At 33.5% G+C, this 27,821-nt stretch overlaps 1 protein-coding gene across 4 annotated transcripts in view; it reads right to left on the bottom strand.

Moving 5' to 3' along the window:
- LUBEL (Linear Ubiquitin E3 ligase) overlaps positions 1-27,821 on the bottom strand; it is a 215,769-nt gene that overhangs the window by 155,648 nt on the left and 32,300 nt on the right. For 3 of the 4 annotated variants that reach the window (XM_090377589.1, XM_090377590.1, XM_090377588.1), the window contains exons 2-3: positions 20,931-21,057; positions 6,340-6,653 (exon numbers count right to left, since the gene is read on the bottom strand). In XM_090377589.1, coding sequence (XP_090233715.1) covers positions 6,340-6,653; positions 20,931-20,955 — 339 coding nt within the window. In that variant the 5' untranslated portion in view covers positions 20,956-21,057. Of the gene's footprint in view, positions 1-6,339; positions 6,654-20,930; positions 21,058-27,821 lie in introns of those variants that run through there. The other variant, XM_090377591.1, reaches the window with a different exon arrangement.

Below are 27,821 nucleotides of genomic sequence, written 5' to 3'. Positions count from 1 at the left end.
AAAGTTTGAACACAGTTTAAAAAGAAGCCACCAAGTACACCTACAATTCTGCAATGATACAGAAAATTCATAAAGGATATCTGTGCGTGCAATCATCCTGGCAGAGATGGTGGTCAAACAAAAGCCAGTGATGGAGCAGTGGAAAACTGGTTTCAGGAATTTTTACACAAAGCCCGGAGAAACCCAAATGACATGCCAGCTTAACATGTCGAGCTTAACCTGTCAAGGTCAACAGTATGTAATGTGTTATGTCACTGTCTGAGCATGAAACTATACAAGTCACAGCTTGTACAGAAGCCATTCATCAACAACAAAACCAAGAGGATGGAATTTTGTTGGTAAATTTCTCTGATTAGTTTTGCACTTATGATGCCATTTACTACAGCACACACACATTTTCTAAGTGGTGAATAAAAAGCTCAAGAAATCCTCTGTCGTTGGGAAGTGGTTTCAGATTTGCATCATGTATCGAAGAAGGTAAAGAAAGCCAACATAAGAACCACAGCAAACTTCGGGAAACTTACTGGACAAACTGGTTTCTTGCTACCGCAGTTTCTCCCTGCAATCTTGTTAAACAGACAGTGTGTGTTATCAGTAGAAGTCGATGAAAATATATTTATTAGTTTTTTCTCATTATTAAAAGCAAATTACTGGAGTTCATCAGTGTTTTTGCAGTTGAAATTTACTTATGAGTACACCCTCCAGACTGCCTCAGACCTTGGGGTGTTTATCCCTCTTCCCGCTGTTTTAAAATAGGAAAATGACTTCTACAGATGGTGTGTGTTATCGGTAGTAGCAGTAGAAGTCATTTTCCTATTTTAAAACAGTGGGCAGGGGGTATAGCCACCCTAAGAATGAGGCAGTCTGGTGAGTGTACCCGTAAGTAAATTTCAGCCACGAAAACACTCATGAACTCCAATAATCTGCTTTTAATAAAGTAACATGCAGTAACATTTTAGTTTTGTAAAGGAGAATGTCCATTTTAGAGAGGTTTGTGGACATCCTGCACAAAGAATAAAAATGTTATGTGATGCTTGACATTACTTTCATAACAGATAGGAGACACAATAGGAGGGAGTATATGATGAGAGCCTTGTCGATCAATTCGGCCCTGGAAAGATTGTGCAAGGCTGAAGGGGTAGAATTTTTTTCAGCCTGGACTGTACTTGTTAACAGGAGAGATTGCTTCTACAGGGATGGGATACACTTAAATAGAAAGGGTGCAAGAATATTTGCTGATGCTATCGAGGCAGTGTTAGGTGGGTCGGAAAACTGCTAGCTTGGGGGGAGACAAAGACTAATGGATTAACAGTAGCCACGGGCAGAGGTGAAAGAGATTCTTGCACTGCTTCTATTGGAATGAGCAGAAGCCTGAAAAACAAGATGCAGGATATTTCAGAGACTGCTGGAAGTCATTGCGGTACAAGTAAACACATGGGTTGTGTTAGGGTAGCTAAGAATAGAAACAGGTGCATGTATACTTGCGTGTACACTAATGCTAGGAGTTTAGTAAATAAATTTGATGAATTTGAGGTATTACTCAAAACATCAAAGGCAGATATTGTTGGGATATCAGAGACGTGGTGTCACACAGATATAAGGAATGCAGAACTGGAATTTGGGGAGTACAACATCTACAGAAAGGATAGACAGGATAGGAAGGGAGGAGGGGTTATGCTATTAGTTAAAAAACACATAAAATCCAAGGAAGTGAAGCCAGTTGACATCGCTGGACAGTGCAGTGTTGAGTCAGTTTGGTGTGACATAAGCATAGGTAAATCAAAATTGAGAGTAGGAGTGTGCTATAGGCCTAATGACTCTGATGAGTATAATAAGGAACTGTACAGGGAAACAGAGTGGGCCAGTAAATCAGAGAGTCTTATAATGGGGGATTTTAATTTCCCAGATATTGACTGGAATTTGTGGGTTGGTCACTCACACACTAGCAAGGCTTTTGTGGATTTATTGGATGATTGTTTTCTACACCAGCATGTTCGGGAGGCAACTAGAGGGAGTAATACTCTTGATCTGATTATCAGTAGTGATTCTTCATGCATTAGGAATCTGCAGATAAATGAACCACTGGGTGGCAGTGATCACAGTGTGCTGAAGTGGGATTTACTCAAGGAGGTAACTACCATCAGAGGTAAAGGGAAGGGTTTTTGCTTTCGTAAAGGAGACTATGCTGGTCTGAGACAGTATTTAAATTCTATACAGTGGGACCAACTGATGATGTTACCAACAGCAAATTCAAAATGGGAAGCATTCAAGGAACTAATCTTGGAAGCTACCAGGCTTTACATACCAACCAAGAAATATTGTTCAAGGTTCAGGCCTAAATGGTTGTCAGATGAACTAATGAGACATATGGCAGAGAAGAAAAATGCATGGGATACATACAAATTAATGGGTGACGTGGAAGCCTATGATAGATATAAGTTGGCCTGTAACCAAGTCACAAAGGAGATTAGGCAGGCAAAGGCAGATTATGACAAATCCTTGGCAAAGGATGCAAAGAAAAACAGAAAAGAGTTCTTTACCTATTTAAACTCAAGAAGGAAAGGGATGAATCAGATTGGTCCACTGGATGTTGATGGTTCAACAGTTGAGGATCCAGCTCAGGTGGCTAACAATCTAAACGAGTATTTTGCATCTACATTCACACATGAGGAGTTATTCAGGAAGGGGAATGTCGTAGGTGAAGTAAACATTGGCAGTGAGCTAGATGATTTTCTAATAACTGAGAGGAAAGTGGAGGAGAAATTGTTGAGGATAAACATAAAAAAGGCACCCGGGGTGGATGGGATCTATCCAGTTATATTAAAGGAGGCAGCAAAGGAAGTAAGCAAACCCCTAGCCATAATTATGAGAGCTTCTTTGGACTCAGGGGAGGTACCCATGGACTGGAGATGTGCAAATGTAACCCCAATTCACAAAGGAGGATCAAAGGCTGACACAAGTAATTATAGACCTGTTAGTTTAACTTCGGTTCCAGGAAAATTAATGGAGGCACTGGTTAAAGAAGCACTGCAGGATCATCTGGACAAGAATTCAGTTATAGCTCAGACACAGCATGGGTTTGTTAAGGGCAGGTCTTGTCTGACCAATTTGATTGGATACTATGATGTAGTCACAAAAGAACTGGATGCAGGGAATAACTTTGATATTATATATTTGGATCTTAGAAAGGCTTTTGATACTGTTGCGCATGGAAGACTGCTGCACAAATTGGAGAAGTGTGGCATTCGAGGCAAATTGCTGCTATGGATAAAGGGATGGTTGAGTGGCAGAAGACAGAGAGTGGTAATCAATGGACACTGCTCAACGTGGACTAATGTTATTAGTGGAGTTCCTCAGGGTTCAGTGTTGGGTCCATTGTTGTTTTCTGTATTTATAAATGATATTGATGATGGTGTATCAGGCTTAATGTCCAAGTTTGCAGACGATACAAAGGTTGGCAGGGTTGTTAAGGACACTACTGATACTATGCTGCTGCAACAGGATCTGGAAAGGTTGAGCAGATGGGCTGAGAGGTGGCAAATGAAGTTTAACATTGACAAATGTAAAGTACTACATATGGGAAACAGTAACCCCAGATCAACGTATCAACTCTGTGGTACTACGCTGACAGTGGTAGAGAATGAAAAGGACCTGGGGGTAATTGTGCAGGCAGATATGAAGTTCTCTGAGCAGTGCAGACGAGCTGCAAGAGTAGCTCATGGTGTCTTGTCAATGATATACAGGAATTTTTCTAGCAGGGACAGGGATGTGATTATTCCCTTGTATAAGGCATTGGTCAGGCCACACCTTGAGTACTGTATACAGGTCTGGAGGCCTCATTTCAAGAAGGATGTAGAGCTGCTGGAACGAGTACAGAGAAGGGCAACAAGATTAGTGAATGGAACAAAGGGTTGCTCTTATGAAGAAAGGCTTAAGTTTTGCAAATTACAGAGCCTGGAGACTAGGCATCGCCGAGGTGATCTGATAGAGGTGTACAAGGCTTTGAATGGCTTGAGCATGCTCAATGCCGATGGAATTCTTCCTCTTGCTCAGAATAATCACCTGAGAGGGCATAAATTCAAATTGAGGAAGGACGGATGTCGGATAGATGTGCGGAAATTCGCCTTTAGCCAGCGGGCAGTTGGTTTGTGGAATAGACTTCCATCGCTTGTTGTTGAAGTTGATAGCCTAAACAAATTTAAGGCTCAGCTGGACAGGTATTTCGAACGAATTGAGGGGTGAAATGGGAGTAGTGGTTGTTTTTTTTTTTTTTTTTTTTCTTTTTTTTTGGCTGATGCTGAATAAGCTTGCTTTCTTGCATCATATGCCTCTACTAATGCTAATGCTAATGCTAACAGCTTTAGCAACAGCAGCATCTAGCTTTTTGACTAAAGGTAAATGACAATTTTCCCATGTCAATACTTATCACTTCCCATGGCAGTGAGAAAAGGTGGTTATTTAAGAAGCTACATATGAAGTTTGTTCTTTTTCTTTTTCAAAGAATTTTTCTTTGGAATACTAGTCAAAATTTTCCTGGTCAAAATCATTTATTGCAAACTAATTTTTTAAAAAAATTAAATTTCTTGCTGTTTGTGGCAGGACTGAAAATTATGCAGAAATTTAAAAAAGGGAAAGGTTCTGACTCATTAAAGGGAAGGGTTCTGACTCATTAAAGGGAAGGGTTCTGACTCATTAAAGGGAAGGGTTCTGACTCATTAAAGGGAGGGGTGTATCCTATTACATTAAATATTCTATGTGAGCAAAAATTATGAACATGGATTAAAACTAGTAAGTGATGTAATCATCCATAAAGAAAATGGAATTGCTAAAATCAAATGATCTAAACAAAAACATTTAATTTCATTTTTACTAAGTGTTAATTATGTGTTTGCTAAAAGTTGTGTTATTTATTAAAAGCTAATTAATTGAAACACATACATACAATGATAATAAATAAAACAAAAAACAAAGTAAGCAACCAGTTACAATGAATTTCATTTTTCAAAAGTAATGAAACTGATTACATTGACCTCAAAGTGGATACCTCCCAATAGTGGACACTTTCTTCTGACCTAATGGTGCATGTTTTAAAGAGTTTCACTGTGTCAATAAGTTCAGCAGAAAAAGCTGAACTTACTGACATTATGAACTCTGAGAACATAGGCCTTTCGGTTTCGAGAGTTTCACACTGTATAAAAGTTAAGCAATAAATCTCCATAATACAGCTGAATCTCTAAGAACGAAGAGTCCATTATCCAACATCATCATTTTCTAACTATTTTTGGAAAATGGGTGAATCCTGTAAAACCACTTGGAAATCATTAAATTTAGTACTTGGATTAGCCACTCACTCACTCAAGTGGTTTGTTGTTTGTTGTTATTTGGTTTTTAGGAGCATTAGCAACTAAGGCCATATTGCTCCAGGGATATGCGGTGGTCATTCCCTGACCTTTCCACATCCTCCATATTTGGTGGTCACGGGCTCAAACCATGGTCTAATCAAGAAGCGTGTGCTACGCACTGCTACTCCTGCTGCTCCGACTCAAGTGGTGCGTTAGAGTTTTCTCTCAGTTAGTACTTCCAGCTATAGCTTGTAGAATCTTTCATTTCTAAATCCACCTTACCAGTATATATGGCCTGCATATTTTGCTTAAATATGCTGCCAAAAGAAAAACAAATGGCCCATTGGTACTTGTTTCACTTGTTGCAACACAGGCTCTCAACAGAACAGCTCAAAAGTTTGGGAACCCAACAAGAAAAAACTTTATTCATTCACAAACACTATTCAGAGTGTCTGCATCCCTGTGATATCTTAAAAGTACTAGCTATACAGAGGGTGGTAAACATTCTGAATACCATTATATGTCATCAATCTAACTGATTATTTTCAGTTGTGATGAAAGCTAAAGGCATCTTTGACCTTGCATCATCTTCAAGACTAGCTATCCCTGCCAAAACAGAATTCAGATACTCACCTCTTTGCTTTTGCTCACGATGGGCAAATCACTTAATGTATTCATCATATCCTTACATATGCTGTTGGATGTTAACACTTTCTTAGAAAGTCATTCAATGACTACATGCCTCTATTATATTACTGTATTATTTTAATTGTTCCTATATTATTGTTCAAATTTGGTGGCTACACAAAAACAGATAAAAAATTATGCAAAAAGCATTTAGGGATTGTAGTCACTCAATTTTAGCTAGGCTCAAACCTTTCAGTTATCTCCTGTCCAAAAAGGCAGGAAAAGGAACTCAATCATCAGACCCTCCACTCTTCACAGAGACTACAGAAAACCAAAAAAAACTTTTACATATCTGCACATATAAACTTACCTCACTTGCAGGACTAGATGAACCACCTCTCTTAAATGGGTTAAGGAATGACTTTGGTTTCTTTTTTCTAGGTGGTGGAAGGGGCATTTTTGATGGATCTCCAGGAGCTATTGACTGTTTAAGAGGTAATGCAGGACGAGCATTTGAGACAATACTATCTACAGCTTTTCGCAAATGAAAACGTCGCTTGGGATGTCGGTGATACATATCATCACAAGACAGGCAAAAAATCTGACTGTTACATTTATCACAGCGAACAGCTGGCGAGGATGATCCACAAAGATCGCAACGACTGCCATCTCTTGGCCTTTCAGCTGGAGAAAAAAAAAAAAAAAAACAATATTCTTCAAATCAAATGAATAACTCCATATCTACAGGTATCTGTAATAGGTTAATACTTCTGAGATTTCAGAAAGATGTCAGTTTAATTAAGTAAAACAATAAGGACTATTTCCTATTTCACTAACAAAAAACAAATACAAGTAATCGTCTGAAAAGAGGTGTAGGTGTAGTATGTAAGAGATGTGCACAACAGAAACCATAATTTGCTCACAAAAGCAAAACCATAACAGCTAGAAGACAACACTTCATATATATTTATGAACATGTGATGTCAGCATAAATATGGTAGCAATGATAGAAATGTGGCCAACAGATAAGGCTTGCTGGACTATATAGTGAATTCCATTCACTATATAGTCTAGCAAAAAGAAAATTTATTTTTTGACTGATAAAATATTAGTCAGGAAAAAATTTTCAAATGATGGCATAATAGTACAGATGGCAGTAGCCTAACTCTGATTACTTTGCAGATTGCATCAGTGTCAATAAATGAATTTGCACTGTAGCTTTATATACCTTACTTTCTGAACAACTCTAATAATACTAATACAATTTTATTCATCAAACCAAAACTTATTCACTTGTTAAGTAAACCAACTTAGATACTACGAGGGGGGGGGGGTTCAAAAGAGATTCATATTCACCCAGAAGTATTTGTGATGGAAAGTTGAAACAAACATCATGTATTACACTTTTTCAACATAGACACCAGACAAAATGACACATTTCTGCCACTTTTCAATACACTTTTGCAGGCCAGTTTTGTAGAAGTCCTCTGATTGTTCTTCAAACCACAACTTGGCAGCAGAAATCACCTCATCATCAGCAGTAAAGTATTTTTCACAAAGAAAGGAGTTCAGGCAGATAAGAGGAAGAAATCTGATGGTGCAAGGTCGGTGGAATCAGCAGTATGTGGCAATATTTTGGTTTTATCTGGAACATCAACAATATTTCATGTGCACCTTGATTGCACCCTATCCTTCTTCTTCTGGTAAGGGGTCAGAAGTCTGGGAACCAATCTAGCAGTCACTTTACTCATATGAAACTGTAGTTGGAAGATGTTCTCCACAGGCACTACGCTAGTGTGGAGCTCTGCGGCTAGTTCTTGCCTCTAATACTGCAATCTTCCAGGATTAATGCCTCTATTTATTTTTGCAGCACTCCCTTCTGTTATAACAGTTTCTAGGCATCCTGGGATTTCTTCATCATGGCCTGAGTTTCTCCCACATTTGTATTATTATAGAAGAGGAGCCAAATCACTGATCTGTATTAGTATTAGCAGTAGTAGAGGCATATGATGCAAGAAAGGAAGCTTATACAGCATCAGCCAAAAAAAAAAAAAAAAACCATTACACACATCCATTCGCTCCAAAAGTTTGCCCAGTTTTTCCTTGAATTTATTTAAGCTATCAACTTCCACGACAGATGGAAGTTTGTTCCAGCAATCAACTACTCACTGGCTAATGGCAACTTTCTGCACATCTATTCTACAACTGTCTTTCCTCAATTTAAATTTTTGCCCACTCAGGTGAGTAATCTGAGCAAGAGGAAGAATCCCATCAGCACTGAGCCTGCTCAACCCATTCAAGGTCTTATACACCTCAATCAGATCACCTTCAAGTGCCTAGTCTCCAGACTCTGCAATTTGTAGAACTTAAGCCTTTCTTGGTAAGACCACCCCTTCGTTCTCCTCACCAATCTTGTTACCCGTCTCTGCACACATCTTAGCAATTCTACATCCTTCCTAAAATGAGGCCTCCAGACCAGTACTCAATGTATGGCCTGACCATTGCTTGATACAAAGGGATAATCACCTCCTTTTCCTACTAGCAAAATTCCTGTATATCATTGAAAATATTCCATAACCTGCTCTGGCAGCCTATCTGCACTGCTAAGAAAACTTCATATCTGACTGCACAATTACCCCTAGGTCCTTTTCATTCTCTACCACCCTGAGTGTAGTAGCACACAGTTGATAAGTTACTCTGGGGTTACTACTACTCATATGCAGTACTTTACATTTGTCAATGTTAAACATCAGTTGCCACCTCTCAGCCCCTTTTCTAGATCCTGTTGCACTACAGCATACTGTCATTAACAACCCTGCCAACCTTTGTATTGTCTGCAAACTTGGACATTAAGTCCATTACTACCTTCAGTGCTTCAAAGAAAAAAAAAATGAATTGTCAAATTGAAACCAAAATTTGTGTGGTTGCTATAGAGATTTCAAAGTATCAAACAACAACAACAACAAAAAAATCATCTTTCTATCACAACTACTTCTGAGAGAATACAAATATTTTTTGAACCCTCCCTTGTAAACAAGTATATAAAGAAAAGAGAAAACAAAACAAAATTCCAAGGTAACAAACTGGAGTCAGGGATTTTACTAATAATTAGTTCCAGCAGATTTAGAAGGAAAAATAACAAGTAATCAATAATAGATAATTGAAAATTTTGAAAAATCAAAAACTTTCTTGTTAAAAATTTCAACTTAGGAATAGATCCAATATTTTCTTGTTTTAAAAAATTTGTCTATTGTATTATTAATTATATATGAAGAATGCCTATATTAGCTACATATAACTTCTTGTAAACACTAACCAATTCAAAAGAAAGCTTATTATCAAGGATTACAAAATATTTACAATTAAAACTCATTAAATTAAATAGAATATATTAGATAAATGCAATTAAAATATACTGGTTAAAATCACTAAAAATATACAAGAAAAAACTAAAAAAATACAATAAATAAGTGCACAATAGTTTTTGGCCACTGTAGGCAGCCTTTATCATCAACTAAAGTAAAAGTGGTTAGAAGTGGATTAAATACAGAGTGACTATAGTTGATCATATGTGCAAGCAAGAGTCATGGAGAGAAGGGGAAGGGAAGAAAGAGCGATGTGATAAACTAGAATGGAAAGTAAGTCTATGTGGCAGGTGAAGTAAGAGGAGGAAATGGAGGAGTGGAATGATGGAGGCATCTACTTACCTCAAGTAACAATAAAGGCTCAAAAGTGGGGTGTATGCATGTACTGTGGTCCCTATTAATTGAAACCTAAGTGGTAATGATGCAAGCAAATTACAACTAGCAGGTGAATCTTAAAGCCATGGGCATAATCTATTATATTAACATCACTTGGTATGAGGTTATGGCCCTCCTGCCAATAATGTGCAGCTACCACTAATTAGGCAAATTCAGTATTTTTGATAGCATTGCAGCAGTCTTTAAGTCGATCCTTCAGGCAACAGATCACCTGACTGACATAGCCCACATTACAATCCCTGCAGGGACTAAGAAAAATTACTCCACTCCTCTTCATTGGTGAAATGGGTGCTTTTAGAAGGGGATATATGGTCTGTAATTTCCTACATGGAGTTTTTATAGCTTGGATGTTATAACTCTGTAAGATTCTGGCTATACCCAGACATTCTGGGGTAAAAAGAAATGCAAGCAATACTAGTAGGGAGAGTTCCCACATGTTGAGGATGAGCAGTTTGTAATGCAGTATTACTATTATGCACCCAAGCTAAAGTTAGATTCTGCTCCTGCTGATCTGAGGTGTCACATTTAGGAGTTCCTTGTGCAACTGACTTAGTTTGTCCAAGCAGTATACAAGTGAAAGTTTATTGAGTGAGTGCTAGGGAATACACAGCCAAGCAATAGTCTATTCCATAGGCAGAAACAACGGTCTGAAAGGGAAAATTGTGAGCAGTGGGCTACCTCTTTCATGCTCCTGGTGATTTGAAAAAGCAAAATTTTTTTGGTTAAAGTACATGTTTATATGTATGTGCATTCCATGTAGGGTGGCACCTGAAAGTCACTTAAAATCCAGCATAAGAAACAACACTCTTCTGAGCCAGTTAAGTTATGGTGGTAACACCTTTAATGTTAGGTTATTTACTTTAGAGAAAATTGTGTACAGAGTTTGGATAACCAATGAAACAACAAAAAAATACTATTTAGTATTTAGTTAAGCAATCTGCAGAAACAGGCTGCTTTCTCAACCACTCAAGACATTTTTTATATATGATTATTCATGCTTTGTGAGCAACACTACAAGCTTTTTTAGGAATATATATGGATAGGCAACCAGCATGTGCTCTCCACTGGGTGTAACCCAGAAGAAGGCAACCATTTTCTTTGAATTTAAGGTCAAACAGTATTTTTTGTTGGTGCATTATTTTATGGTTAAAAGTACACATTCTGTGTACTTTTAACCCAGTGAAATTTCACTGTGAAAAAATAATACAAAAATGGAAGAAATTTTCATTTCTGTAGTACTCTTTCATGGTGAAAACTTTCTGCTGCATACTAAAAGCTGCAACAATGTTAGGGGTTAAATGATGAAGTTCCAAAATTGCAAAATAAATTCAAAATTTTATAAATTTTCAGTTGCAAGGATGCAAAGTTATAAAAATAAGTAGCTAAAATGGTTTGATGAATAAAAAAAATTCATGCTATAATATTCATAATTTTAAAATATATGAAAGAATAAAATAATATATATTGTTTACAAATGTTTTGAGGCACAGTAGAACCTCAAAAATCTGGAATTCAAAAATCCAGAACTTTCTATTTCTCTGACAGTAGTTGACTGTATAACAGCAGAGGGAAAGTGGGAAAGTAGGCTAGCCAGACTTAAAAAAAAAAACACCACAGGTGCCAAATTTATGCATTTCTTTCCAGTATAATTTGCAAACACCAATTTTTTTCTGTTTTACATATTTCCTAGACTGTATGTCATTGTTACTATATATCTGCAATGTATAAAATCACTCATTTTGCAAGACATTCAATACAAGTTCACAGTATAGTACTTAATAGTACAATAGTATGTATATAGTTTTTAAAGTGATTCAACTGCTGAAATTATATTGCACTATTTAAAATATTAGACAACTGCAACACCCATACCATAAATAGCATTCAAACCTGAAACCTTTATTTCTTAGTCAAGTATGTCACCCATTGGATCAATGTGGCAATACAGGTTAATATTTTGGCTTAATGCTGATGACTCATTCTGTGGAGATTATACAGATCAGAACTACTGTATTATCTAATAAAAATAAGTTACCCTCAAATACTTAGGCTATATACATAACCTTAAAAAAATTGGAATTTCCAAAAATCCAGAAAAAAATGGCTGGCTGAAGTATCTAGCTCTTTTAAGTATCTGAATATACAAGGAACAGCAGAGAAATGAGCAATTATAAAAACTGATTTTCATACACATCACTGTAGTATGGGTAATTCAGCCAGCTGTGTTGAATTGTCAGCATCGTAGCATTTAGTAACCATGGAACAGTGGACTGCACAAAGTAAATTCATCATTAAAATGTATTATAAAAATTAAAATAGTACTCAATGCTTATTTCACTGCTATTTCAAAATCAGCTATAATAATCCAGGACCATCCAATTATGCCAGTGTCTTCAATATTAGACAACTGCAACACTCATACCAGAAATAAGAACTTTTGAGAAAAGTGGTTCTGCTCTAAAGAAGATGCCTCCAGGCAAAGAAAGAAAAAGAAAATAAAAATAAAAAGAAGTGTATAAATGGCATAAAACATCACTGTCAGCAGGACCACTCCAAAAAATGAGAGCACAATATTCTACAGGTCAACATCAGTTTCGTTAAACGTTTCAAACAGAAGTTTGCAATGCATTTTACATAAAGCCTTAAATAAATTTAAATCTTCTGCAAATCATATATATAAACACTTCTCCACATTTCTCAAATATTTGGATCTGTTCCAGTTGGTAAGCTGGATCAGATGATTGTGCCTCTCAACAAGAAGGAGACTTGCTATTTAAGCTTGTTTCAGAGGAGACTTTCCCTTCATTTTTTGGCATTCACCATGGCTTCATTTTTTTTGGTATTTGTTGTGATGTATTTTTACAAGCGATCGATTTTTTCTTTTTTTTTTACTTTTTCTCCCCTAAGCATGGCATATATCAGGTGGCTATCCTTCACAGAAAACATCAAGCATCAAATATCATCTGACATACAATATCTCTGAAGTTAATATTCACCTGCTATCATTCCTGAATACGTGAAAATGACATATCTTGTCTTTTATTTAAAAACTTTTGCATGTCCATCATCACCTACAGCTGTTTTCCACTTTTCTGTCAAATCATCTACTTTAAATTATTGTTTTCATTGTCAAAATAATTAACATAAACTCTTCTGCCAAAGAATACAAACAAGCATTTTTTTTAATATGTCCTACCTTACTTTGGTAACCCCACTCAGGGTACATAAGTTTAAAAAAACAAAAAACAATATATATATATATATATTGTTTTTACAAATTTAAATTTGTAAAAACAATACCATTTGTAAAAACTTATACCATTAGCCATTACAAATGGCTAATGGTATAAGAGGAGCAGTCAAAAAAGATCTGTATTCACCAAGAAATAGTTGTAATAGAAAGATGATTTTTTTTTTTGTTTGATACCTTGAAATCTCTAAAGCAACCACACGAATTTTGGTTTTGATATGATAATTCTTTTTTCTTTTTTTTTTTGCAGCGCTGAAAGAAGTGAAGTAAAGTTTTACAATGGATAAAGTAGAATAAAGATCAGTGATTATTCGGTTTCTCTCTCTACAAGGGAAAACACCCAAAACAATCCATGAAGAAATGGTCACTGTTTATTAAGAAGACTGCTCAGGTTACAGTGTTGTTGCACATTAATATAAACAATTCAAATGTGGAAGAAACTCGGGCAACGATGAAGAAATCCCAGTATGCCTAAAAATTGCTGTAACAGAAGAGAGTGTTGCAAAAATTGTGGCATTAATCCTGAAAGATCACCACATTAGCAACAAAGAACTAGCTGCAGAGCTCCAAATTAGTGTAGAGTCTGTGGAGAACATCATCCACTAACAGTTGCATATATGAGTAAATTTTACATTCAGTATCTTTAAAGAATCTGTTAAGTTGTTTGTGCCACTGTTCAACATATGCGACAGAAATAAAGTATTTTTTGATATTACTATTGCTGGATGGTGTATTTTTTTTGTATTTTAATATTCTGCTGGTTAATATTTGTATTTCTGAGCCCAAAACAGATTCTGTCATTGAATATTTATAAGAATTGAAACAGTGAATAGTGACACAAACAACTTAACAGATTCTTTAATGATACTGAATTTAAAATTTATCCTCAGCTTGTACCCTAATTCTATCTATTGTAGCCTGTTTTAAGAGTCTGCTGGTTAATATTTGTATTTCTGAGCCCAAAACAGATTCTGTCATTGAATATTTATAAGAATTGAAACAGTGAATAGTGACACAAACAACTTAACAGATTCTTTAATGATACTGAATTTAAAATTGTAGCCAGGCCAATACAGAAATTACACACTATACTGAACAATCACTCAGTCCTTTCCTCGTTCGCGACACAAATACATGACCTAGTATACAACATTTCTTGCGGTGATTGCGACTCACCTTATCAGGGTTTCCTTTGAATTTTCGTGTTAATCAACATGCGGCCTCTGTTCGTGCTTCTCGTTCAGCAGAGTCCGAATTAGCCTTTCATGCCGTTAATGAAAAACATACTTTTTTATTTAACGAGGCCAAAATATTTAGTATTCAACGTAATTATACGAGACTATTAATTGCAGAAACCGTCGAAATTAAATTACATAAGAATTCTGTTAATGTTCGCCGGCCATATCTAATCTCCAACTCGTAGTCCTTTATGCACATGCGCGAAGACAAATAATCCTTATTTAAGTTCCATGCTCACCCCTATTCAGTAATTTTCATTCCTGTGATCATGACATACGGTCGAAAAGCATTGTCAGCTTCAGGAAGGAAAATCGTTTTGCATTTTTTTCGTTAAATTAATTTTTTACTTAATTTTTAATTGCGGTAAATCAATTTTTAATTGTGTTCATTTGATTTTTAATTATTGTTAATTATTTTTTACTGTAATGTAAGATTTTCAATTTTTTAAATTGTTTTTGTTTTAATTTCTGGAGAGTATCATATGGAAGTGTTCTACATATCATATTGAGGTAAACTTCTCTTATTCTTTTAGAAATATTGATATTAACGTAGAACGTATTGAGCATTATAGCTCTGGTTCATACTATTAAAGTTTTTACATGTATGTTAAAATTATAACAATTCAATTCAAGAGATGATGTATTTGATTATTTATTAACAGATAGCAGTTACCAACCGCCATGAATGAAACACGAACTAACATCAAATAAAGCCTGATATTTCTGGAAATAAACTTAAGAATTTTGTTTTAGTTTCAATATGTAGGAGCTAACATCTTTATGTTAACATCATTAATCAAGCTTAATATAACACAAAATATAGATAAAAAACACACTTCATATTAGAATACTGTAAAGCAAAGCTCTTTATGTGAATTTTGATTATTATTCTCTCTTTCACACACACACACGCACGCACGCACGCACAAAGATCCATTGTGGCCCAACAGCTCTGGACATAGACCAAACAATTATTCATGCACCACTGAAAACATGTTTAATAATGCAATAATTAATTTTCTCAAATCTCTTTTAGAGTTATCTAATAAAATGCCACCACTTACTTCATTTTCCCAAAGATAAAGAAGATTATGGAGAATGAAAACCCAGAGAGAGAGAGAGAGAGAGAGAGTAAAAGCTTCTCCCCCATCCCCACTTGTGAGGTGAATAGCTTAATTATATGATAAAATCTTAGATTATACTTCCAGATGGCCATACTTCCCTTCCTAATTCCCAAATTTTATACCCATGACGTTGAAATCAAGTAAAAATCAAAAATCAAATCTATTTTCTATAGCCGATGTAAGCAACTGTAACTTTTCTATGTTTCTTTTATTTAATGTTTATATATATATATGTGCTTTAAGTTGTTATTAGATTTATAACTTTACTATTTATGTTTCTGTTTTAATGCTATTAGTCTGTAATGGACTGTATATTAGTTTTGTAAATGATTTTGTTCTCAGTAAACCCCTCTATCTTTTGGAGTATGTATGGGTGGATCTCTTTTTAATTATTCACATACAAAGAAACAGATATTTATTTTATTTTCCAATTACTTGTTACAAAGAAAAACCAAAAAGGATTTTAACTCTAGGACAAAGTACTAGTCTAACACAGTATCATTGTTTTGGTTCAGATACAAGAATATCTGGCACACTTTCAATGTTTTCTTCCTTAAGCAGGTTTGCCAAAAAGGAAACAATTATTCATGTTAGAGTGGGAAAAAGGGTTAACTAAACATACTACACTTTCTAGAGACCATCCAATCTCAAATTCTTCTAGACTTACTGATTTCTTTATTGTTTAATTTTTATTATCCAAGAATGCAATTTTTACATCACAATATTTTTAACACTGACACAACCATATTTAAAACTCTATTCATACATTTAAAACTCTATTCTACAGCAAGGAGATGGCATTCTGAACAATGCTTGCATTACCCTATTCTATTAACGCAACTAACTTCTTTTCTTTTCTTGAATAAAACAAACAATAAAAATAACTCCCTGTTTGCACTCCAAGACAGCTATACAAAGCAAGAGGAGGTTACAAACTTCAGCCATTACCATAGTATTCACACACAGTGCTCAGTCAACAGTGGAATACATATTTTGTGGCATTACGTGGATTTGAACACAATGTACCAAGCTTCACTCTGATCACTTGGTCACAACTGGTTTCGATTTTTTTTTATTATTATTCATACTCCCAATTTTATACAGTACTTGAAGGTGGGGTATATTTATATAATAGAATACTTTACTGCCAATTTAAAAAACAATAATTAAAGCAACAACACCCCAAAAAAGAGATTTACAGAGGATTAAAGCAAAGGTTTTGTGACACTAGATAATTAGCAATTGCTCATAGTACTAGCAGCCAAAAAGTCCTCGTGAATGGTCTTAATCATGGATGTCTAGAATTTTTTTTGTTGATTAACTATAAATTGATATCCAGTTCATATGTTACAGAAAACCAGAGCCATGTTTTATAAAACACAAATTTTTTTTTTTTTGCAAAATTGATTTATAGCTTGGGAACAGCCTAGATGGATGCCAATGGAATCCTCCTATGAAAAATATAAACAACCAATTGTCACTAGCTAACAAAAGTTTCAGTAGGCACACTGAAAACAAGGTGGTTTTAAGTAGCAACACCCCAAAATATTGTTTACTCAAAAGAGTTTGTGTGCATAGGTAGACACACTCACCTTTGTTCATAAATGAAATTGGACAAATGAAATAATATTATTATTAGTAGTAGTAATGGCATATAATACAAGAAAGCAAGCAAGCTTATAAAGCATCAGCTAAAAAAAAAAAACCCTCCCATATCACCTGTCCATCCCCTCCAATAATTTGTCTTAATTCTTCCTTGAATTTATTGAAACTATCCACTTCCACAACAACAGATGGAAGTTTGTTTCAACAACCAACTACCTGCTGGCTCAAAGCAAACTTCCACACATCTATCCTGCAACCATCCTTCCCCAATTTGAATTTATGTCCCCTTATATGTGCAGTCTGAACAAGAAAAAGAATACCATCAACACTGAGCTTGCTTAATCTATTCAAAGCCTTAAACACCTGAATCAGATCACCTCGCAAATGCCTATCTCCAGATGCTGCAATTTGCAGAACCGAAGCCGTCTTAGTAAAACCATTCTTTTAAAAAAGAAATTTATCTATGCTTATAAAACATACCTCCGTTTTCAGAACCCAGTAGAATTGATGTCTGAACAAACTTGGAGATTGCACAACACAGTACTGAATTAATACATTAGGAAATATTCTAAAAAAGTGACAAGATGTTTAATAGATTGAGAGACAGAAGACCAAACAGAAACACAAAAACATAGGCAAGACATAAAAATATTTCAGAATAATTCCTCCATGAGAGAATGTTCTAGAAGGCTTAAAGAATTGATACCCTTAGCCTAGAGCACGGCAAGGAATAATTTAGTCTAGAATCAAAATGTACACAGCATTGGAGAGGTTCTGATAAATTTGAAATAGGAACAAAAAAAAAAAAAAAGCCTTAGAAAGATGAGGGAACAAAAACTATAAAAAATCACATCTGTATAGGAACAATAGGCATTATTAAGGGGGAAAAAAAGGGAAATAAAATTGCACAAAAGAACTGTCAGAACTTGAATATAAGAACCAGAATATGTAAGAACTAGAATAACTTGAATATAAGAATCGGAATATGTAAGAACTAGGATAACTTGAATATGTAAGAATCAGTGTGGTCTTGAAAAGACCACACTGGTTCTTACATTCGTAATGTGAAAGAGCATTCTCTCAAGGTGGATTTTTATCAATGATTTTATTTTCCTTAATTTTGGTACCTTTTCTTACTAAAAATAAGGAATCTTTTACATATGCATTGCTTGGGATTATATTTGATGTGAAACTTCTTTTGTTTGAACAACATTGTACAAAATTACACTAAATTATTCTTAGTTTTGTAAGAATTCTGACTTTTGTAAGAAAAGTCAGAAAAGCCAGAAAAATATACTCATTACGAATGAGTTAGTGAAGATTACAATGACTCAGATATTGAAAAAATATTTTTTAATATTTGTAAGATCAGCTGTAATTTTTGCATTGTCCATTTGGGTTATTTCTATCAATAGCAATTGTAACTGTTTTAGGAGCTGAATTTTGGGCACCAATCTTAAAGCTGGATTCTCATACTTGGAATCAAAATCTGAAAGTTTAAACAATCTATAAATGTTCAGTTCCAAACATAATTGATATATGGAGCTTATTTGCTATTAAATTCATTATCAGAATCTTAACAGCAGAAGACGATAGCTTGAATCTTTTCCTCTTTTGAAATGGTGAATTCTTGAAAAAAAGACTGACGGCTGGACCATCCTTGTGTGTTTCCTTCTCAAGAACTGCCAAAATGGACAATTTTTAAAAATAAATCAAAAATTAATAAAACTGTTTTTAACTGATAAGATCTATGATGGAAAATAGACGGTGTGTACAGTAGATCAATTGAGAGACTCACTAAGAAACAATTTGACTTGATTTTTATGTTGTAAAACCGCTAGATCACTGTGAAGGAATATCACAACATTTTGTTCTATTTTTGTAATTACTTGCACAATTATTTTTGTGTTTAGTGGACAATAAATTGCATTTATGTAAACATATATATCTTGCTTAATGACAGGATCAAGTTCCTTTATAATGAGTTAAACAAAATGTTGTTAAGTGAATGGTGATTGCCCATATATTCCCATGTTATAATGATAGATACACTTCTTGAAAAAAAATCAGGTATAAAATTTTAAATTAATAGTTGGAATAATAATAATAGTTTAAATATAAAAGGAAAGAAGTAAACCTGCATATTTTGCATAAATGACATAATAAAAGCTTCCTAGCTATACAACAGTAATAATAAGAGAGGATTGAAACTTTGTGGATTGTTGATTTAATTAATATGGATCGAATCAGGCTGATCAGATTTATAAACATGGAAAAAAAGGAAAATTATAAAATACAAGAAGTTTGTAGGTGATTGACATTGTGAAAATGTTATTTTTGTTATTTTGGTTTTTTTAGGAGCATTAGCAACTAAGGCCATATTGCTCCGGGATATGCGGTGGTCATTCCCTGACCTTTCCGCATCCTCCGTATTTGGTGGTGACGGGCTCGAACCCCAGTCTAATCAAGAAGCGTGTGCTATGCACTGCTGCTCCTTCCCACCTGGCTACGGAGGTGCCTCTATTGTGAAAAATATGAGTCTAATAACATCTACATACTTCTTCCTCTGCTTGTACAATAGCTGGCAACATTCATATGCCCTTTATGTGCCAGTTAAATCTGCTGCTCCTTTGCTTGTGTTCATCTTTCTCAGCAAATACAGCAATTGTAGCTTCTAGCATGTCCTTAGCTGCTATTAATTTTTGGGACTGCAGCATTAACATTTCTTCAACCTTGCTTTGCATTCTTTGCTTTCCAAGTTCAAGAAGTAAAGTCTTTGGTAGTCAAATTTTTACAATGAGATTCAAGTAAATCAACAAAATCAGCTTACCCACCATTACCCAAGCCAGACTTTTTTTGCAGTCCCCACTATATATTTCTTTTTTTATATTATGTGCTGGCTCTCCACATCCAAGGTAATTCTGAATACAACTAGACCACAGTTTTCACCAAGCTCCAGTCATATTTTCATGTCTTAACTTCGTTCTTTCATGACTGTTTTTGGACCCATTTAAAAAAAAAAAAAAAACTATTGAAGGGAAACCAAAAAACAAATAAATAAAATTAATATATATTTATTTGAAAAATACACCAATGAGATTTTTAGACTAAACTGAGGGCAGGAAACAACTATCCGATTAAAGAAAGGGAGAAAAAAAAAAAAAAGCATAAAAATGGTAGTACTTAGTCCAATTTTAATATGAATTCAAAAAATTCCCAAATATGATAAAAAAAGTAATGATGACAAATAGCCTAAACCTAAATATATGCCAGATTTCATTAATAAATGATAAATTGATGTATGAATTTTTTCTCTCACTGAGAGCCACAACTTTTCACTACTTTTCATGTGCTGATATTTTCTTTAATGAATAACTTTTATTATAGTCAACTATTTTCAGGGGTCAGTAACATCTCCCTAATATCACTAAATATATAAATTAACTACACTAAATGATGTAATTTGTGGCTAATTAATAAACTTTATTGAAACTTAAAGTGAAATAAATTGCACCTAGGCAAAGTCCTAGAATCAACTACTGTTTTCAAGACAAAGAAAACAAGTAACAAAAGGACTATTAATGCATACTGATATATGAATTACTTGTCCTGTATATCAAAACACATAATTAGTCCTACTGTTACTATCTTTATTCACCTTTTATCTTGAAAGAAGTACCCAAAGTGGTTTTCCAAAATGCTGACAATCTGTATTCACGCTTTAATGATTTAGTTTCAGTCTTTTCTGATGCAATTTATTTCACCTTAATGCAATTTATTTTAATAAACTTAAATAATAAGCAAAAAATTACATGAGTTAGAGTAATTCATTTATCTACTTAGTGATATGCTTAATCTCATGTATATCTTTCACATAATGTTTTAACATCTAATTAAGTAGTTAATACCACTTCCATCAAGGTTGAACTTTTGTTAATTGTATAAATAATATAATAAAAATTTCCTCTAATAAGTATTATTACCTCTATATTCACTCCTTCCAAACATTTTTTCACTACCTTCTTCTTCCTCTTCCTCAGATTCAGAGAGATTATTAAAAAGTTCTAGAACTGTAATGGGAATGAGTGGAGATTTACAATCTTTGGATTCCTGAAAGTTAGGAAATAATAATTATATAAGTTTATTTCAAAAATAATTTAGCAACTGAATATAAAAGGAATATTAAACACATTTTCATATAAAATAAAACTTAAGACAATAAAAACTTCATATTAATACACGTGTATCTGAAGCTTAAGATGAGTTTATGCCCATGGTTTCACAGGATAAAAGTAACCTTATATTTAACAAGGCAGCAATGCCACAGATCCACATGAAAAATATCTGTTGCATGTTAATTGCCAGTTCAAGTTGAACCAATTCCTCTGGCTAGCTTCCTAAATACACACAAAGTTTTATTTGCGTGTTGTTTGCTCAGAGTTAAGTGAAACTGGCAAAAGAGTAACATCTCCACGTGTGTCAGTTTGAATTTTCAGGCACTTAATAGTTTTATGAACTTGGAAATGGAAGAGACTAATAACTATTGTATACAAACATCTTAATTTCATGTTTATATTTTGTACTTTTAGTGGGGTTTTTTTTTTTCCAATTAACAAAATTTTAACAGCATTAACAAAAGTTTTGATTTTTTGATAATAACCATAAAAAACACAGCATTTTTAAATTTAAATTTTTCATTAAAAATAAATAATTATATTTAATAGGTATTTTAATTGATTATGAAAAACCAAGCATTGGTATAATCCAAGCAGAATTTTTAAAAATCAAAAACATTTTTCAGAAATGAAAAAGAAAGGTGGGTATATCAGGCCCATCACCTGTGTGTGTGTGTGTGTGTGTGTGTGTGTGTGTGTGTGTGTGTGTGCGTGCGCGTGCGCGCATTGTGGCAACCTCACAATGGTGTGTGTAAAACTCAAGGAAGTCATCATAATCACCACTAGATTTGCATTCCATACAATAATTGCAGTTTTTGGAGAAATGACACACTGAAGGATCCTGTAAATGAGGGGATAACCCATGTCTCGAGATCAAACGGCTCCTGTACTAATATTAGATCAATAATCCTCTCTTCCACCAACTGAGTCTATTGTAATGCTACATTTTTCCCCCTCTGACATCTGACCTGAAGAAACAATAAATTTGAACAATTATCATTGTTAATCATAATCAGTTCTTTGTTTGATAGCTTCTAATATCTTCTTGTATTTTGTGCATTCAGTCAATGGCAGAATGCTCAGAGGGAAAATTCTTCCTCAGCAATTAACCCATCTTTCAGGCTCATTTCATATGGGCCAGTTTTTATAAGAATGGTCTTCAGCCAAACAATGCTTACAGAATTACTCATCCTCAGAAAATTTTGCTATATGGCCATAATCATGACATTTAAATCAATGTGCGGCGGTGGCAATATATAATATATTTTGTTCTATACAAACATCAGTTGCTGTAAACTTTACCATTTTTGATGAAATACTCTCTTAATAGTAATAAAAATGTTAATAACTGCAGATTCCAGTTATTAACATTTTTATTCCGAACTTTATTAATGGATTTTCTCTGCAACTGTAATTTTCGGTCTCCTCAATTCTATTTGCTGTTTTCCTTCTTTCTGATAGACTTTCTCTAAGCAATTCAGTCTTTTATACCATTAAAACATTTAGTTTATTTACAATTATACAGTATGCATTTACAGTTCATTTTTATTATCCTCAGTATTTCATGAATTATTTCCAAAGATTTTACTTCTTCTTCTATATTCCATCCCCACTCCCCCAAAATATTTTAAAATAATTAAAAATTTGTTTTATTCAGAAAGTATATCTCCATAAAAAAATAAAACTTCTAAAGTTTCTTATCATCATTCTTGTAGATCAGCCAATATCTTTATAATAATACTGAACAAATCTCTTTTCAAATTTTTCATTAAAAATAAATAATTCATTTAATAAGTATTTTAATTGATTATAAAAGCCAAGCATTGGTATAATCCAAGCAGAATTTTTAAAAATCAAAAACATTTTTCAGAAATAAAAAATAAATAGGTGAGTATATCAGGCTCAGCACCTGTGTGTCTCCTTTCAGGCATATTTCAGTGTTTTTTTTTTTTTTTTTTCTAATAAACAATTTTGCCTTCTTATGAAGAATAAGAGAAATAAATGGATTATTCTATAGACTAGAAATTCTCCCATATTATCACTGAAATTTAAATATAGCTTTAAACAGAGAGTGATAGCACTAATAATGTTATGTTTGTATTTCTTAAAAGCCAGTTCATGGATTATCTTTCACTGGCAGAAGTTACCTACTTGAAGTCTGTTTCTAAATTTTGTTTCACTCAGCTGGAGCCAGACTGCAACATCCCCCCCCCTCAAGTCACTAACCTTGAGGTCCTAAACCATGTACATTACTTTATCACTTACAATAATGTTTGAGTATTTTTATCTTCTATTGCTTCAAGGTTTTTCAATTCTTTTGGTATTTATAAAGAAATGGAATATTTTCATCTCAGTTGAATTACCTCATGTGACAGGCTTGAGGTAAAAAAAAAAAAAGAATGTACACATGCACTGTCCATTATATCATGAAAGTCTAGAGTCTAAATAAATAATCTTAAACAGTCCTGAATTATGCATGCAAGAACAAATGTGCAGTCACAATAAGTAGCTTATTTGGCATGATGGAAATGCTTTAATGTTAACGAAATGACATAAAATATTAATGACATAAAATAATATAAATGTAAAACAACAGAGAATAAAAATATAATAAAATTGAAAACACATGAATCTCAAGAAATAGCAATGATAGTTATATGATTTAAGCTTGATATCTATGCATCTGTATACACTAGGATATCACAGCATTTTGTTTTAATTTTTATAATTTTTTAAATATATTTTATACCATCATATTATTATATTTTGTAAAATACAAATTATAAAAAAAATTTCAATCTATTTTTCCAATTTTATTATATTTTCTAATTATTTCACATTTCCATTTCATTACAGTATGCAGATATGGTTATGCACATTATATTAGCAAGCATGTCTGCTGCCACAAACAATACACTGTCCATTATCAACTGTTGTGCTTGCAATAAACTGCAATAAAACTACTCTGGCAGCAGTTATGCAGGGTTTAAATGGAAATTTATATCCTGTATGACTGGGTAATATAAAATCCAGTTCCTTTACTTAACTGAAAGAATATAAATGGAAATTTAACATTTTTAAGAAATTATGGCACACATCAATTCTTATATTGTTAATTTCTTCATAATTGCATGTAATACTTCCATGCCACATCTCCCATCAGTAACTAAAAGAAAAAGATTAACCTAACAGAGAATCTAAATTACAAGGGAAAAATAACAATAATAAATAAATTGCCAAAAAGAATCAACATTCAGCCCAGACAGCTTTCCTTTATTCATTCAAAATACCTATAGCCCATTCTTAGTAGGTCCTGTGCTCTGTCCCCCATCTTCTAAGAGAAAATGGAGACAGCTTCACACTCAGATATCTGGAGTCAATATACAGTGAAACTAATTCTGAAGGTTAAACACACCAAGCCTCCTAAAGAACTATGATCTATTTCTATTGGATGCTCATTACTTACTAGTTTTGAAAAACTTATTTATTCCATCTTGTAAACCACTGTTTTAGCCATATACCTCAGCATCTACATACAGTTATCAAGAAACAGTTGAAAAAGTCCAAAAACTCCTTTACATATTATTTAGAATTCAGCATGCCCTTCACATGAGAAAGCACAGCTCTTTCTTGACTTTAAATCTGCATTTGATTGAATCTCCATTGCAGAAAATTTATCCATTCTACAACAGTATTTCAACATCCAAGGAAATCTAGAAATCACCAGAACCATTCTTCAACAGCAGTGCATTATGGTTTGTTACCACAACATCCAAATTAGACAAAATATAAACATGGGTGTTCCATAAGGAAGCATGCTGTCTGTGCTGCTCTCTGCAGCTACTCTAGAAACCCTTCTTATTCACTAATTCTGATTCTCATCCTATGTCAGTGATATTAAATTTTATGCTGAGATGTTATAGACAGCATTCCTATAGATTAATTTCAAAATGTCAACGTTGTTAAATCTGCCCAAATGTCCTTCACAAGAAAAAAGGCTCCATACAAAATACTTTCATTAACAGAATACAAACAAACACCAACATGGGTCTAACCAGGAACGAAAGTCTTACATTTCAAATCATTTTTTGACAGTATAGAAATACAGCAAAAAGACCTTATCCCAGTTATGTTATGCATCTGCATAAGGTCATCTGCTCCCCAATCTTACATTTGGAAATTCCTTGCCACAAAAAAAAAAAAAAAAAAAAAAAATACTAAAAATTCCTTTACCACCTCAAAGTCAATCTTTGCAACACTCAACATTACCCCATAGAAACAAATAATAACAGAAAGGAACAACATCACTCTTGCTCAGATCCTTACTTGTCTAATAGATGCGCCTACTGCATATAAATTTATAGATGAAGTTCAACTCAGAAGAGCTGTCATAGATGAATATCCAGTTCTCCAGCCTAAGCCCACCCAACTGGGTTTCCTACAAGATTTGTTTTCAACAAATGCCTTACACTATATCTTGAAACAGGCCTCTGAGGTTGGGAAAACTCATGTCACAATAATAAACTCATACACCAACTGTTTAAATTGAATTAAAAAAATTAAGAAAATTTTTAATACTGTAAAATAAAATATAGTACAAACAATCTTTACAATAAATATAAAACTTAAAATGGATTAAAATAAATATATAAAAATAAATATATAAAACAATTAAAATATAGGATAAAAGCGCTAAAACTAGACTGTAGCTTTTGGAAGCATCTGTTTTCTTTCTCAACAGTAAGTTAAAACTTACACAACACATATAAAACTTACTGTTGAGAAAGGAAGTGGATGCTTCCGAAACCTACAGTCTAGTTTTAGCACTTTTATCCTATATTTTTTTAATTGTTTTATATATTTATTTTTATATATTTATTTTTATATATTTATTTTAATCCATTTTAAGTTTTATATTTATTGTAAATAGATTGTTTGTACTATATTTTATTTTACAGTATTAAAAATTTTCTTAATTTTCTTAATTCAATTTAAACGGTTGTTGTATGAGTTTATTATTGTGACACAAATGCCTTACACTTGTGGAACACACTTAACCGTAACTCTGAAAAACATTGTAGTGATAAAGAGTACAGAAATACAGTGACTGCAGAAATCTATAAGATGACAGAATTTTAGTTGTCCACCAGTCCAGATCTTAGTCCTACAGTTCAGAGAACCTCCATAACTGTGCAACCTTCCCTGAAGGCAAACTTTTTGTTTAGAACTATATAAAATGTATATAGTTCTTTATAAAGAACTATATAAAGAAGTTAAACTTCTAATCCAAATTTTATATAGTTCTGAACAAATAGCAATATTATAAAAATTAATTTACTTGTGTTATTCAATATGAGGCCCATAAGCTGTTATGTGACGTATCTCTGGTAACAATTAATGTAATTGGTACCGATTGGTAACCTGCTATAATAATTTCCAAAATAACACACAACATTCACCTTCCTATCATTATGACATACAGGAGAGAGTTATGTAGCTAAACAGTTAAATAAATAAATCCAGTCAGAGCAATAGCACTAAAAATAAATATACCACAAAATAACACTAAATATACCATAAAAATAATGGTATATTAATGCTGTATTACTATGCCATTCTGCGACAATCTGAGGACAGTTTCTCAGAGTTAGACATAATTTCCCTTTAACAAAAATCCATACTGGTTTTTTAGGTAAAATTCTATTCATGTCACTGCTCTTCACATACAACCTTATTCATGGAATGTATAATTTTTCCCTGCCAAATAAGTTAAACTAAGAGGACTGACATTCATTTTAATGCCTTAATTCCAACAATCTGCTACATTTTGCAACATGTTCTAATAATTTTTACAATTTTATGTGGTACTGTCAGTGATGAAGGAACCAATATTAAAAAATATTTCACTTGCAATATCACTGTTTTGTTAAATTAATATGCAAATCATGTTTCTTGCAGTTAAAAAATGTCTCTTCTTAAACTATCATGCTTGATATGTTACACAAATGAAGTTAAAATGTTCCTTTGAAAGTACTGAAAGGAAGTAAAACCAAGTTGTGATGCTTTTAACTTGCTAATGTTTTCAATCAAGACCTATAAAATATAGGAAGCCAGATGGCAGCTTATCAAATGGTATATAAATCCAGTATGTGGATTGTAACTTTTATTTTCTTTTGCACTTCAGAAAAAGATAGCCTTCATCTCATTCTGCAAGATTCTTGAACTTAAATGAGTCATTCCCAATAAAAACATTGTCAGCAATGCAGGGATTCTCAAAATAGTCAAAAGGCAGACAATAACCAACATGCTTCTTTATTTTTTTTTTGTCTGGCAAATATAAACATATGAGGTTGGAATTCCAATGCACCTACAGAATTATATGCTGTCAAAATAGATCTTGCAGTTAAAATGTTACCTCACTTTAACTGCCAAAAAAAACACCAAAAAATAGAAGTTTAAAATATTTATAATGTACTTAAACCTTGACTTTAAAAATATTTTGAAGGGATTTAGAATTAGTCTTTGTCCTTTCCCTTCCTTATGTTAAAGTTGTTGGTTAAATAATTATCAATATTTGATACCACAAAAAAGGTGTAATATCAGTATTTCTGGTTAATTTATTTGATGTTCACAATTTAGGAGTTTTAAAAAATAATACAATGGTGGAAATTGCTATACTGAATTTTGAAGTTTAAAAAG

Source organism: Mastigoproctus giganteus, chromosome 7, assembly GCF_048544385.1.
Source record: "Mastigoproctus giganteus isolate SK-2022 chromosome 7, ASM4854438v1, whole genome shotgun sequence".
In the NCBI taxonomy this organism is placed as follows: domain Eukaryota; kingdom Metazoa; phylum Arthropoda; class Arachnida; order Uropygi; family Thelyphonidae; genus Mastigoproctus; species Mastigoproctus giganteus.
This window is presented reverse-complemented; position numbering and strand designations above follow the sequence as displayed.